Below are 12,495 nucleotides of genomic sequence, written 5' to 3'. Positions count from 1 at the left end.
GAATCTGCAGGCTGATACAGCTCTGTAACACATTTTAGCTTTATCAGTACACCTTGTGCAAAATTATTATTAAAGTCAAAAAAATATCATTAGCTTTTTATACGAGGCACATTCTTAAAAATAGTTTGACTCATCTGCATCTCTGTCAGCCACGGTTTAACAACTCTAACCGCAGTGATTTGAAATTACAGGGTATATCATGCACCACAGGTTTTTTGCCTGAGAAATAATTGATCTGATGTAAGTCATATGTTTTTCTGTAGTCTTTGAACTAATTAAAAATACTGTATAGCCTTAGTACTGTATAGAAAATGGAATCTCTGACTTCAAATTCCATTTTCTCAATGGAACCTTCATGTGTGTGTTTTTTACTGTCTTGATATTGACCATGTGACATCAGGGAGAAAGTGAAGAGTTAATTAAGATAAAGGATAAGATAATATAAGATAAGATATGCCTTTATTAGTCCCATAAGGGGAAATTCCAGGTTTACAGCAGCAAAGTACAAAAGCACACGAGAGCAAAGGAAGTGCAAAACTGAGATAAACACAAATCACAAAAGCTATATAAAGTATTTACAGCTGTGTACATGCTGATCACACCACAGGTTTATTGCACGGTTTACTGGACTGTTTATTGCACGGTTTACTGTACTGTTTATTGCACGGTTATTGCACAGATTTTCTGGAGCGGTTTTGGTTGTGGAGCCTGACAGCCTGACACCATCTATTTGATCCCAGATTGGAGTGAGCTGCTGATGTCATAACCAGAGTCCAAGCACAAGGAGCTGCAGACTTAAAGGCCCTTTTCCCAAATTCAGAACAAGCTTTAGTCAGGTGGTCCTGGCAGGCAAATGAAATATTACGCAGCACTGGAAGCACATGGTATGAATCTGTGGCTGCAGCTGAGCTGGTTGAATAACAAAACAGATAAGCAAATAAACAGTGAATATCAGCTGCTGAAACACTGATTCTCTGATAATAAACCAGTTGTTATGAACACAAATGTTAATATTTGAATAGTTTCTTCTTATCATAGGTGACTGTAATCTACCACTTGCCCTTCGCTGGATCAGATGTAGGGTTTGTGGTGGTTTTTTTTTTCTTTTTTTTCTCAACTTGATTGAAAATACTTGGGTATACAAGACATAAATTTTGGACAAACAAACAACAAGATGTCAAAAAGGAAAAAGCGTTTGAACAAATAACATTTTTAAGGCCTTGAGCTAATGTAGCTAATGCTAAGGAAGTAACCCACTGGAAGTGGAGGTCAGTGCACTAAAAACAAAGTTATTTTAAAAATATTTCCATTAATATAGTTTGTATAGTTAGTCATTTTTTGGGCTCGTCTCTTTTTTTTTTCTTATGTGGATATATATATATATATATATATATATATATATATATATATATATATATATATATATATATATATATAATTTTTTTTTTTTTTTTTTTTTTTTTTTTTTTGGGCTGTTCTCTCTTTTTTTCTTATGGTGGATACTTTTTTTGGGCTGTTCTGTCTTTTTTTTCCTTATAGTGGATACTTTTTTGGGCTGTTCTCTTTTATTTCTTATAGTGGATAATTTCTTGGGCTGTTACACCTCTGGACCACTGCACAGAATAGACAAATAATATTTAAATAAATAAATAAATAAATAAATAAATAAATAAACAACAAATCTAACACAAAATAAATAAATATATGCAACAGAGACTTCAGTCTATTTTAAAGAATCATTTATAAATTGCCAGGGTGATAGAGCTTTTTTTTTTTTTTTTTTAAAGATAAATTCTAAAGATTTAATATATTTTTCAAATTCTATTAGGAAGATTTTAAAATTTGGGTGTGTTTTTGGTATATTTATTTTATGTATATGAAATTTTTCAAATAAAATGATCAAATTTACAGTGTTTGTGGTGTGTTTTTTTTTTCTCAACTTTATTGAAAATATTTGGGTATACAAGACATAAATTTTGAACAAACAAACAACAAGATGTCAAAAAGGAAAAAGCATTTGAACAAATAAGTTTAAGAAAATAATGTATAGATTTAAAAACAAAAAGCAGAATAGACAAATAATAGTAATAAATAAATAAAAATAACAAATCGAACAAAAATAAAGAAATATATGCAACAGAGATTTCAGTCTCTTTTAAAGAATTGTTCAGAAAATGCCAGGGTGCTCGAGCTTTTTTTTTTTTTTTTCTTTGTTAAAGATACATTTTAAAGATTTAATATATGTTTCAAATTCCATTAGGAAGATTTTAAAATTTGGATGTGTTTTGGTATATTTATTTTCATGTATATGAAATTTTGAACAAACAAACAACAAGATGTCAAAAAGGAAAAAGCATTTGAACAAATACGTTTGAGAAAATAATGTATAGATTTAAAGACACAAAGCAGAATAGACGGATAATGGTAATAAATAAATAAATAAATAAAAATTACAAATCTAACAAAAATAAATAAATATATGCAACAGAGAGTTCAGTCTATTTAAAGAATTGTTTATAAATAACCAGGGTGCTAGAGCTTTTTTTTTTTTTTTTTTTTTTTTTGTTAGAGATAAATTCTAAAGATTTAATATATATTTCAAATTCCATTAGGAAGATTTTAAAATTTGGGTGTGTTTTTGGTATATTTATTTTTATGTATATGAAATTTTCCAAATAAGATGATCCCATTTCCAGTGTTTGTGTTGGTCGTGAACGCAGCATTGGCTGTTCTGTGAGATGGAAAAAAACGAACGAACGAAGGGGGAGGAGCCACGGCAGCATCACGGAGGCATGACCGAGGAGGGGAGGAGAGGCACAGTCTGTCCTCCTTTGCGGACACCTCATCCCTTCGCTCGTCATTTCATCGGGTTCTGTATCGAGTGTTCCGTTGACACCTTTTATTATGCCCTTCGCTGTCGAGCGGCGAGGAAAGACTTCGGTACCGAGGCTAACTACCGGCTACATGTCCGGTTAGCACAACAAAGCTAACACCGTTCACCGACTGGACCCGGCGAAGTGTAATGCCAAGGAAGGGAATGGCAAGAGTTGAGCCCAGGAAGAGCACTTTGGGAAGAAACCAGGACTAAGCAGACGGAAACAGCTGAGTTATTTCACTAGCTTGTTTACAGGTAAGCGGTGGTTCATATGTATGTGTTAGCATGTTCACAGCGATGACTAAAGTTAGCACTAGCATGTGGGCTAGTCTGCATTATGCTAGCACCGCTGTCGGGTTAGCTAACGAGAGCACAGTGTCACTGTTTTTAACACCTGAGTTGTCATCCAGTTTCGTTATTATTATTCAGTGTAAATTGAAAGCATCATCAGTAAATGTGTGAAATTCATTCGTTGCTTAAACAGTTAAAATGTTGCAGTTGAACTGGACTGTGAAAGGGGGAAAGCCAGTTTGTGAAATGAAAACAGTGAGAATACAGTTGAAGCTGTTACACAGGTAGACATGAGCTTATAATAATGTCATGAGAGTTAACATAGATGAGGTAGAATACAGTGATAATGCCTAGACCACAGTGTGACTGACAGCCACGAAGCACCCCAGACAGTTAAACAGTGTGTGTGTGTGTGTGTGTTTTAAAGTGTGTGAACTAACATATATTCAAGTAATTATGTTGTTTTGACGCGTCTTTGAAGTTGCTGACAGATCCTGAAGCATGACGGTAATTATGTACTGTAGTAGATAACGGTAGATATGTGTTATTTAGAGAGATTATTGTGGCGACCTATTTGTATTCTGTCTGTCCTGTGCGGGTTATTATTAGTCTGCCTTCCCTGATCCCTGTCTAAGTAGTCAACTCACACCCCTCCTTGTATCTGTTCCCATCACAGCATAGCAGAAGTTTCAGGCGTGTGGCAGCTTGTAAACCAATCAGAACTTGAAGTTCAAGCTAAATTTGGCACACAAGAGAATTACTTTATGAGAAAATTAATTTGCACTTATTAAAATGTACCTGAAGCAAACAGCAATGTTCTAGAGATACCATGTCAAGTCGTGTCACGCTTTTCCTCTCTTAGTCTCCTCCTGTTATCAAGTATGTTCTCAAATGTTCCGGAGTGTGGAATGTGGTGTTTACACTCTAAAGAATCAGCTGTACTTGCCTTTTATGACTTCATGGATTGTTGTCATAAGTAGCTATGACCACAGCAGGGTTTTAGCCATCCCTAAAAAGTCTAAAAGCACATGATTTGAGTCTAAGGCCTGAAAATGTTATTACATAAAGCTAAGGCTTCTAATGCAGCATGTCTATTCATAAAAATAGCTTTTTCTAAAGTAATGTATTAAGGGTGTTCCTGTTAAGATTACTTTAATCTGAGAGCAGTGCATTTAGAGTTTGGTTGAAGCCTGTCAAAATAACACATTTGAATAGCTTGCATGTTGTGTAAGAAAAGGCTCAAGTGTGAGGACATTTGGTTCTAAAGACATTAGAGTCGCATTGGAAGTCAAAAAACAAACAAAACACAATGCTGCTGCAGACAGCCACCCCCAGCAATGGCCTGTCAGTACTCAAAATATTTTTTAAGGGTTGACTTCATCAATGTTAACCTTTTGGGTTTTTAATTCCCCTTGAACATTTTTTCTGATTTAATTAATTCATGTTTTAGTTTCTGCCTGTCACAGTGAGTCAGGCTCTTTTGTGGTAAAATCCACATTTCTTATAAATCTATACACCTGCAACTGAGCCTAATATTGTCTTTTTACATTCTGCGTGCACTTACTCTTGGAAATTGCAGATTAATTTCAAACTAATAATGATTCCTACAGAAAACTCACAATAGAGAACTAATTTATACCACTTAATTTTTCATGTGATTATAAAAAGATCATTTGTCTAAATTCATACATTTGGTTAAATATGACCTCAAAAAGCTCTTGAAGTAATTTAAATATGAATGTCTGCTTTATGTAGAAACCCTGCCAAAGTCACCCCCCAGTTTTCCTTCCTATGCTTTGTATATGTGTTAAATTTAATTCATAAAGCTCTAAAAAGTCTGCAATATAGCCTAATGTAACGTGCAGAATCTCTGCCATATCTTCCTAGCTGTACATTTAGCTTAGCTGTATCCCCAGTAGTTTGCAGTGAAGTGTCATTGCAGTGGTACAGCATCTGATAAATGAACAGGAAATGCTGCATCCATTGATCAGTGAGATCTTGGGTCACGACTCAGGAGAGTTCCCTTCTGCAGCCCATCATCATACACTGTTTTCCAAGTTGGGCTGCATTCCAACACACACACACACACACACACACACACACACAGAGGCACCTGGCATCATCTAACCAGCGGGCTATAACACACCTTTACTTGATTACATGCTGAGATTGGTGTTGTAGGGCCAGATGCAGCTGTAATACTGGAACTTTGGCACTGGGCGTGCTGTTATTGTGACAGTGCCAAAACTGAATCAGTCCTGCCCTAGATCTCACCTTTTCTATCTTGCACATGTGCCTGTGATTATATTTTAATCCCTCTTTTCCAATTTTTCTTCTGTTCAGGTTGTTGTTGGTGTTACTATAATTCCCGACATGGTGCAGAAGTACCAGTCACCTGTGCGGGTGTACAAGCATCCCTTTGAGCTGGTGATGGCGGTAAGTGTCTCTACAGTCAGCCCTCTAGCTGTATGAATATTGCATGCCGTGGTTGGAGAGTTATGTAATGGTGACGGATGGACAATTCAGAGGTCACCCTCAAACGATAGTCATTGAATTACACACCTTTCATGTGATAGGCTCATACAGTCAAAATATGATTCCTGAAGTCAGGCTTCAATGTACACGTACCAGTGCGTTGCGATATGTGTATATTAGGCTTATTTGAATGTAGTATTTGCTGGACACATTGTCAGTGTTGTAGAAATCTGCTGCACAAACATGCTTAATGTCAGGTGGAATATTGAAATGACCTACTTAACCCATAAAGGCCCAGTGCTACTTTTGTGGCAGTTCCCAAAGGGATTTTTCTCTCTAATTTAACATTTCGTAAGTAATTTATCACCATTTGTTATAATGTTATCCTCTGTATTTAGCATTTTTAAATGAAATCAAGGTATTTTCCTATATCCTCTTGAGACCCAGTAATGCATCTTTGTCCTCTGTAGGGGACAGAGGCAACAGCTGTCCACTACAGAGGACATTTAATAAAAGAAATAAAACATGTATCTTGAAAAAACGGTTACATTATGTTTCCAATTTGCTCCCTGTCACTCAGGACTTAACATTTGTTCCATGTAAATTGAGATGTTGAGTCATTGTGCAAAATGTGTGCACACTCAGCATCTGAACGTACAATGCAGCTGTTATGTCAAACAGAGGTTCCACTCTAGACTCTGTAGTGGTAGTCCATTTGCAGTGTAAAAAATTCAGCACTTTGCAATGCATTGCTTTTAGTGTTGCTCGCTGCACGTTTTCATTCACCTTCAAGCATGAATGGTTGGTTTGAGTGTAGGAACTGCACATTTGCATGGCCTGTTCTTTCTTTTTTTGGTGGTTTTTAGATGACCTGGTTGCCTCCCTTTCCTATCATGTTCTCAGAGTTTTTAGTGTTGTCTGTGCTGTTTTGTGATTTGTTTGTTTTTAACTTCCCTGTGTAAGGGATGTGTGTACCCAGCCAATATACACACCTGATCAAAAATTTAAGACCAGTTGAAAAATTGCAAGAATTCACATTTTGCACTGTTGGATCTTAAGAAGGTTCTAAGCAGAGTTTCAAAATGTAAAAAGAAGAAGTGGAAATTATTGTTATGGGAGTGTTTCCAGGAGGCTAGTGGGAATGATACTCAAGTGGTGAAGATGGCATCCACTGTCTGGAACTGATGTCCATTTTTGTTCACTTCCTTTGCCATCCATCTCCAAATGTTGTCAGTGTGATTTAGATCAGGGGAACATGCAGGTTGGTCCACCACAGCGGTGTTGTCCCTCTGTCCTCAGTCCTCTGTCAGACAGTGGACATTGTGAACTGCAGCGTTGTCCTGTTTTTAAACCCAGTCCGTCCCACACAGACCAGGACCCTCAGTCATGACCCCTGACCCCTGAAACATCGGCACAGATCCAGCCTTAGCCGTTCAACACCCCTACACAACCTGAAGCTCCACTGGTCCACTGAAGGAAAAAGCACCCAGATCATGATGGCCACGCCCCCTCCACTGGGCTACGCCTACAAAACATCTCCAGTGGGATCTCTTTCTCATGTCAGTAACGTTGGAAGCATCAGGACTGTCAAGGTTCCATTTGTTCTCCTCAGAGAATAAAACTGTCTTCCGCCTTTCACTGTCCCATGTTTGATGTCTCTGTTCAGTCCAAACAGGCAGTTTTGTGGCGTTGAAGGAGATGAGGCCTTTGATGACAGTGTGAATACCTGACGCAAAATGACTTTGAATCCACAGTCTTGCACAGATTTTGTTTTTTAAAGGCTGTGGTCTTAAACTTTTGATCAGCTGATGAACAGACTATTTCAGTTCAATTGTTTTCAATAAATTGCATACTCAGATTTGTTTTTTAGTCTCACTCCCATTTCTTCTTTTTGCATTTTGAAACTCTACTTAGAACCTTCTTCAGATCCAACGGTGCAAAATATAAATTCATTCCGTTTTTCAACTGGTCTTAAAATTTTGATCATGAGTGTATTTGGGTACTTTAGAGGTGCTGCTATGCTAATGTTAGGCAAGCCCTTTCTCACTTAATAGTTAGAATATGGAAATAGTGGATGTTACATGGATGCTTTAGCAATCAGCAGCAAAAAAATTAATGATTACATCATTTGACTAGTTTTTACCCCTCTGCTGAGAGGTATTGTAATCGTTTTGCCGTCCATCTGTCCGCCCGTCTGTCCATTCAACGACAGTCACATTATCTGTAGAATGCATTGACATATCTGCACCAAATTTATACTGTGGATGCATTTGGCATGGAGTAGAATATAATTGAAAGTAGGTGACCGTGACCTACTTTTTCAAGGTCAAATGTCCTTGTGCTGATATAATATCTGAGTACTTTCAAATATAAATATGAATGTGATAAGTTTTACACAAAGACAATCTAATCTAAATTATAGAGCAGGAACTTTCAACAGAATCTGACACTATATTTGGCCGAGGGGTATTAAAAGTGCGCAGCACGTTATGTTTCTTTCTACTGAGAAGTTTTCTGTCTTTTAAACAGTGAATATGTCTATGTAGGCTACACATTAATGTTTCAGTATTTTTGCATTTTTAAGTAGGCTTTTTAACTAACGGAGCATTTGATGACAAAGACATGAGCAGGGGTTCTCCTACCATTCTAAGCCTTTTTGTGCACCATCTAATTCAAAAAGTAAAATCAGTGTTTGACCACAGATGGAAATTAGCTTTTCTGCTAAATCTGGTGCATGCAATTTGTTCTTTGTAACTAATGCCAATACACACTGTCCTGTAACTAAATAAATAAATACAAATAAAATGTGTATTGCATCACCTATTCCAGTTATTCCAAGTTTCTAAACATGAATATGAGTAGAAAATTATTTTTTAGTAGCCACGTAATCCATTTATTTGAAATTTTTTTTATTTTGAAATAAGTGTAACAAGTATAAGAACAAAGAGGAGGATGGGTAGGTGAATGTCAGTGACTTGAGCTCAGTGATGTGATAGTGTATCACTGCAAAGGTGTTAGTTTGATGCTGCCAAATGACTGGTACTTAAACCAGGAAGGTGTTTAGAGGTTGACTTTACCCTTTGTAACCTGTCATGTGTCCTGGGAATGCCACGTTCCAGACAGGTGCTGTTTTCTTTAAATGGAAATAAGCCTTCTGCTCGGGCGGGGATGAGGATACAGGAAGAGTAAATCTCCTTAGCACAGGCTTGTAGTGCAGGGCAAAAAGATAGCTATAAATAGAGGGCCAGTACCTACACCTGGGTCTACACATGTAGCTGAAGGGGAGGACTGCAATGGTAGCAGAGCAGACACTTGCATGATTTGTGAGCTGCAGATTACCCTGCTCATTGTAGATAGGGAGCCCTAGTTCTGGAGCAGCCCTGGGTGTTTTTAAACTAGGACAGCAACGCATAAGGTGGAGGTTCAATCACATGCAGATCACAATGTTTGTTCAGAGTTGCTTGATGTAATATGAGAAATATGGTCAGAAATATTTGAAGGTTTCAGTTAATGGATGTGAGAAGAAGATATTTCTGTGTACTGCAGGCTGTGTTCAGTGTGTTTGTGTATTTCTTTTTCCTTCTCGTAACTTCTCTCTGCAGTGACTATTTTGCAGACACTGCAGAGCAGACTTAATGGTGCGTCACAGCAATGCTGGCTCCTTTTATTGAAAACCAAGTGAAATCTCTCTCCTTTCACTTCCTCTACGTATAGAAGGTCTGTCGCCATTTCAGCGTAGTAGTGAAACAACATCCTGCATTTGTGGGAAACCATTATTAAGCATTTCTGCGGTGTAATTTTATCTAGAAAACACTCGGTGCAAACTGAATCTTGATGTCAAATCTTTTCAAAGTGTTTTTAAATATGCACATTCTGTAGAGTAGTTCCAAATTATATACATGTCACTACAGCTTATTGTGCCGTACCTTAACTGTTTTTATTCTTTGCAGTTCCTCTGTCAAAAATATCTGAAATATTTGCCACCTAGCTTATAAATTACAGTTATAGCTTCTCACTTTACTCTTTTCAGGGATTATAGTTGACACTTTGCTTTGAGGAATTTAGTGTTCTGTCTTTATGAGACTCTGTTATGAGTCCTGTCACTTCTTTGAAATACCTATTTACTCTTCGAGGCTAAAAATCCAAGGCTCCACTTTCTTTCGTTAACATCTGTAAATGCATTCCTTTAGTCTAGATGAAATACAGTCTGTCTTAACTAGGCTCTGAGCAGCCACTGAACTCCTTGACAGGTGCTTTTGGTGTATTTCATTGCTGCATTGCTGAGGCACAAACTCGCTGTTGCGTAAGTCAGACGTGGCCCTTCAGCTGTTTTTGTTCCACAGCAGTTACTGTATCCTGATTTTGAGTGTGGTATTCTTGGTATGTGTTGATAGCCTCTTAACAAATTTGACACTTATTTTTTAAACTATCTAATAAATGTCTAATCTGTCAGCTTTACAATCTCTAAATTGAACCTAAAACCTCTTTTTATAGAGAAAAATCAACCCCCACTGCACATTGTAATTTAGTTTTTGTAATTTGGGCATAAAGTGTTGTGAGACTGCAGCCATGAATAACTTTAGTACAAATAAACTCAACAAGACCAGACTTGACACTTAATTAAAGATACTGACGTGAAGCTTAACCAAGTGATGTATAGGAAAAATGTCTAATACAGAGTTTGTCACTTAAAAAAAAAAACTGGTCCTGAAAAAATTGAATAGATTAGGAGAGTGTGAAAGATATACCAGTGACTTTAGTGTAGTCAGCATAACCTTGAGACTTGTGTAGATCAAGTAAATGTCTCAATCACTAGACCGTCACAGTGGTTTTCTGTCTTTTTTCATTTTAGGAAGATAAGCTTTGTAAGGAAGTAAGACAGTACAACAGCAGCTTTTTTTTTTCATCCTCCACCATAGTGGTCCCTTGAGTTTGCTGCCATATCTCAATAACAGGAAGTAACGTTGATGCTGTTGTTGCTATTATCGCAGCAGTCCCCTCTCAGAGCCAGTAGCCCTTCCTCGGGGAGCCACAGAGGAATGTCAAAAAAACACAATACCCCTCTTGCTGTTGTTTCAGACCTGGGGGGACAGTTGCCTCCGGAACACATCTGCTGATAAAGAAGGATTTCAGTAGCTGCAGTAGCTTCTACTAACTGCATGCTGTTACAGTTGAGCTTGAAAGACAATGCCTAACTCTTAACTCCTGGATTACTTTGCATGCTCTAGAGAGAGGGTATTAAGTGAGGTAAAGCCTGTTGTATCCGAACCTGCTCCATGGAAACGTATGGGCCTGGAACTAATCCATGAGGACAAAGCGCTTTGGCCCTTGTTATGTCCCAACAGTTTTCTACAGGGGAAAAGAACAGGATGTGCCGTACGGGTGTAATACCAGCTGCACTTTGTTCACCAGGAAAATCACACACTTTGCATGCTAAATATTTACATATAGACCGACTGTTTAGTTTCAGAATTATCTTGATGTAGCTTAAACTGTTTTTGACAATAGTTAATAAAGCGTCACAGTGTCACAAAACAGGATAGATTGCCTATAGCGCTTTGTGGCTGAAGTGAAAGAATGAAATAAATTACTTTAAAGATGAGAAAACCCACCTGGATAACTAGAGATCTTATAAATACCAGTACAAGACAGACCAGGGCAATGAAGTAAAATGGGCAGTGACCCCGACAATACCCCAAAATACAGTGGGTACGGAAAGTGTTCAGACCACTTAAATTTTTCACTTTGTTATATTGCAGTCATTTGCCAGAATCATTTAAGTTAATTTTTTCCCCTTGTTAATGTGCACATAACACCCCGTTTTGACAGAAAAAACAGAATTGTAGACATTTTTGCAGATTTATTTAAAAAGGAAAAACTGAAATATTACATGGTCTCAAGTTTTCAGGCCTTTTGGTCAGTACTGAGTAGAAGCACGCTTTTGAGCTAATACAGCCATGAGTCGTCTTGCGAATGACGCAACAAATTTTTCACACCTGGATTTGGGGATCCTTTGCCCTTCCTCCTTGCAGATCCTCTCCAGTTCTGTCAGGTTGGCTGCATTCATCTGCCCAGTCATCCTGTCCCTGCAGTCGAAAAACACCCCCACAGCATGATGCTGCTACCACCATGCTTCACTGTTGGAATTGAATTGGGCAGGTGATGAGCAGTGCCTGGTTTTCTCCACATGTACCACTTAGAATTAAGGCCAAAAAGTTCAGTCTTTGTCTCATCAGACCACAGAATCTTATTTCACATTGTCTGGGAGTTCTTCATATGTTTTTTGGCCAACACTATGTGGGCTTTCTTGTGTCTTGCACTGAGGAGCAGAGGTTGTGCTAGACATTTTTATTGTCCGTCATTTTGACGGACAGGGTCATAAAAATTCCGTCATAACATAGTATTATTCATCATTTCAAATTTTTTTTAATGATAATGAGATATATTTAGTAGTATTTAATGTTCAAAAACATCTCAATGATGCAGCAATTGTAGTTGCTGCTGGCTGATAAACCAACGTGATATCACGACTCACATAATTATATATGCCACTTTTAATTGATGTGTTATCTGTAGACATTATAAGCTTTCCTTGTGTATATTCACACAGTGTCAAATCCCATGTACTGAGGGTTACGGTTTGGGTTATGTGAACCAGAGATCTGGGCACAAATTTACATGCCATCAAATAACACATGAAAGGTAGAAAATGCGTACATATAACACACCAAATGCCATCAGAACTGGTGTATTCCTTGCTTGTCCGTCATCCTTCACCGCATCAGTTCCTCTTTTTTCACCATGTTTATCAATGCCATCACATTTACTGCACTTTCAAAAATAAGTAAGGAGAC

The 12,495-nt window shown here is 37.6% G+C and overlaps 1 protein-coding gene across 2 annotated transcripts in view; it reads left to right on the top strand.

Annotated features, from left to right (window-relative positions):
• Positions 1 to 2,794: 2,794 nt before the first annotated feature.
• The window catches only part of LOC115425450 (SEC14-like protein 1), a 36,960-nt gene continuing 27,259 nt past the window's right edge, over positions 2,795 to 12,495 (top strand). Inside the window, exons 1-3 of one of the 2 annotated variants that reach the window (XM_030143049.1) lie at positions 2,795 to 3,130; positions 3,648 to 3,673; positions 5,510 to 5,602. In XM_030143049.1, the coding sequence (XP_029998909.1) occupies positions 3,668 to 3,673; positions 5,510 to 5,602 (99 nt within the window). In that variant the 5' untranslated portion in view covers positions 2,795 to 3,130; positions 3,648 to 3,667. The remainder of the gene's footprint in view (positions 3,131 to 3,647; positions 3,674 to 5,509; positions 5,603 to 12,495) is intronic. The other variant, XM_030143044.1, reaches the window with a different exon arrangement.

Source organism: Sphaeramia orbicularis, chromosome 1, assembly GCF_902148855.1.
Source record: "Sphaeramia orbicularis chromosome 1, fSphaOr1.1, whole genome shotgun sequence".
Taxonomy (NCBI): Eukaryota; Metazoa; Chordata; class Actinopteri; order Kurtiformes; family Apogonidae; genus Sphaeramia; species Sphaeramia orbicularis.
This window is presented reverse-complemented; position numbering and strand designations above follow the sequence as displayed.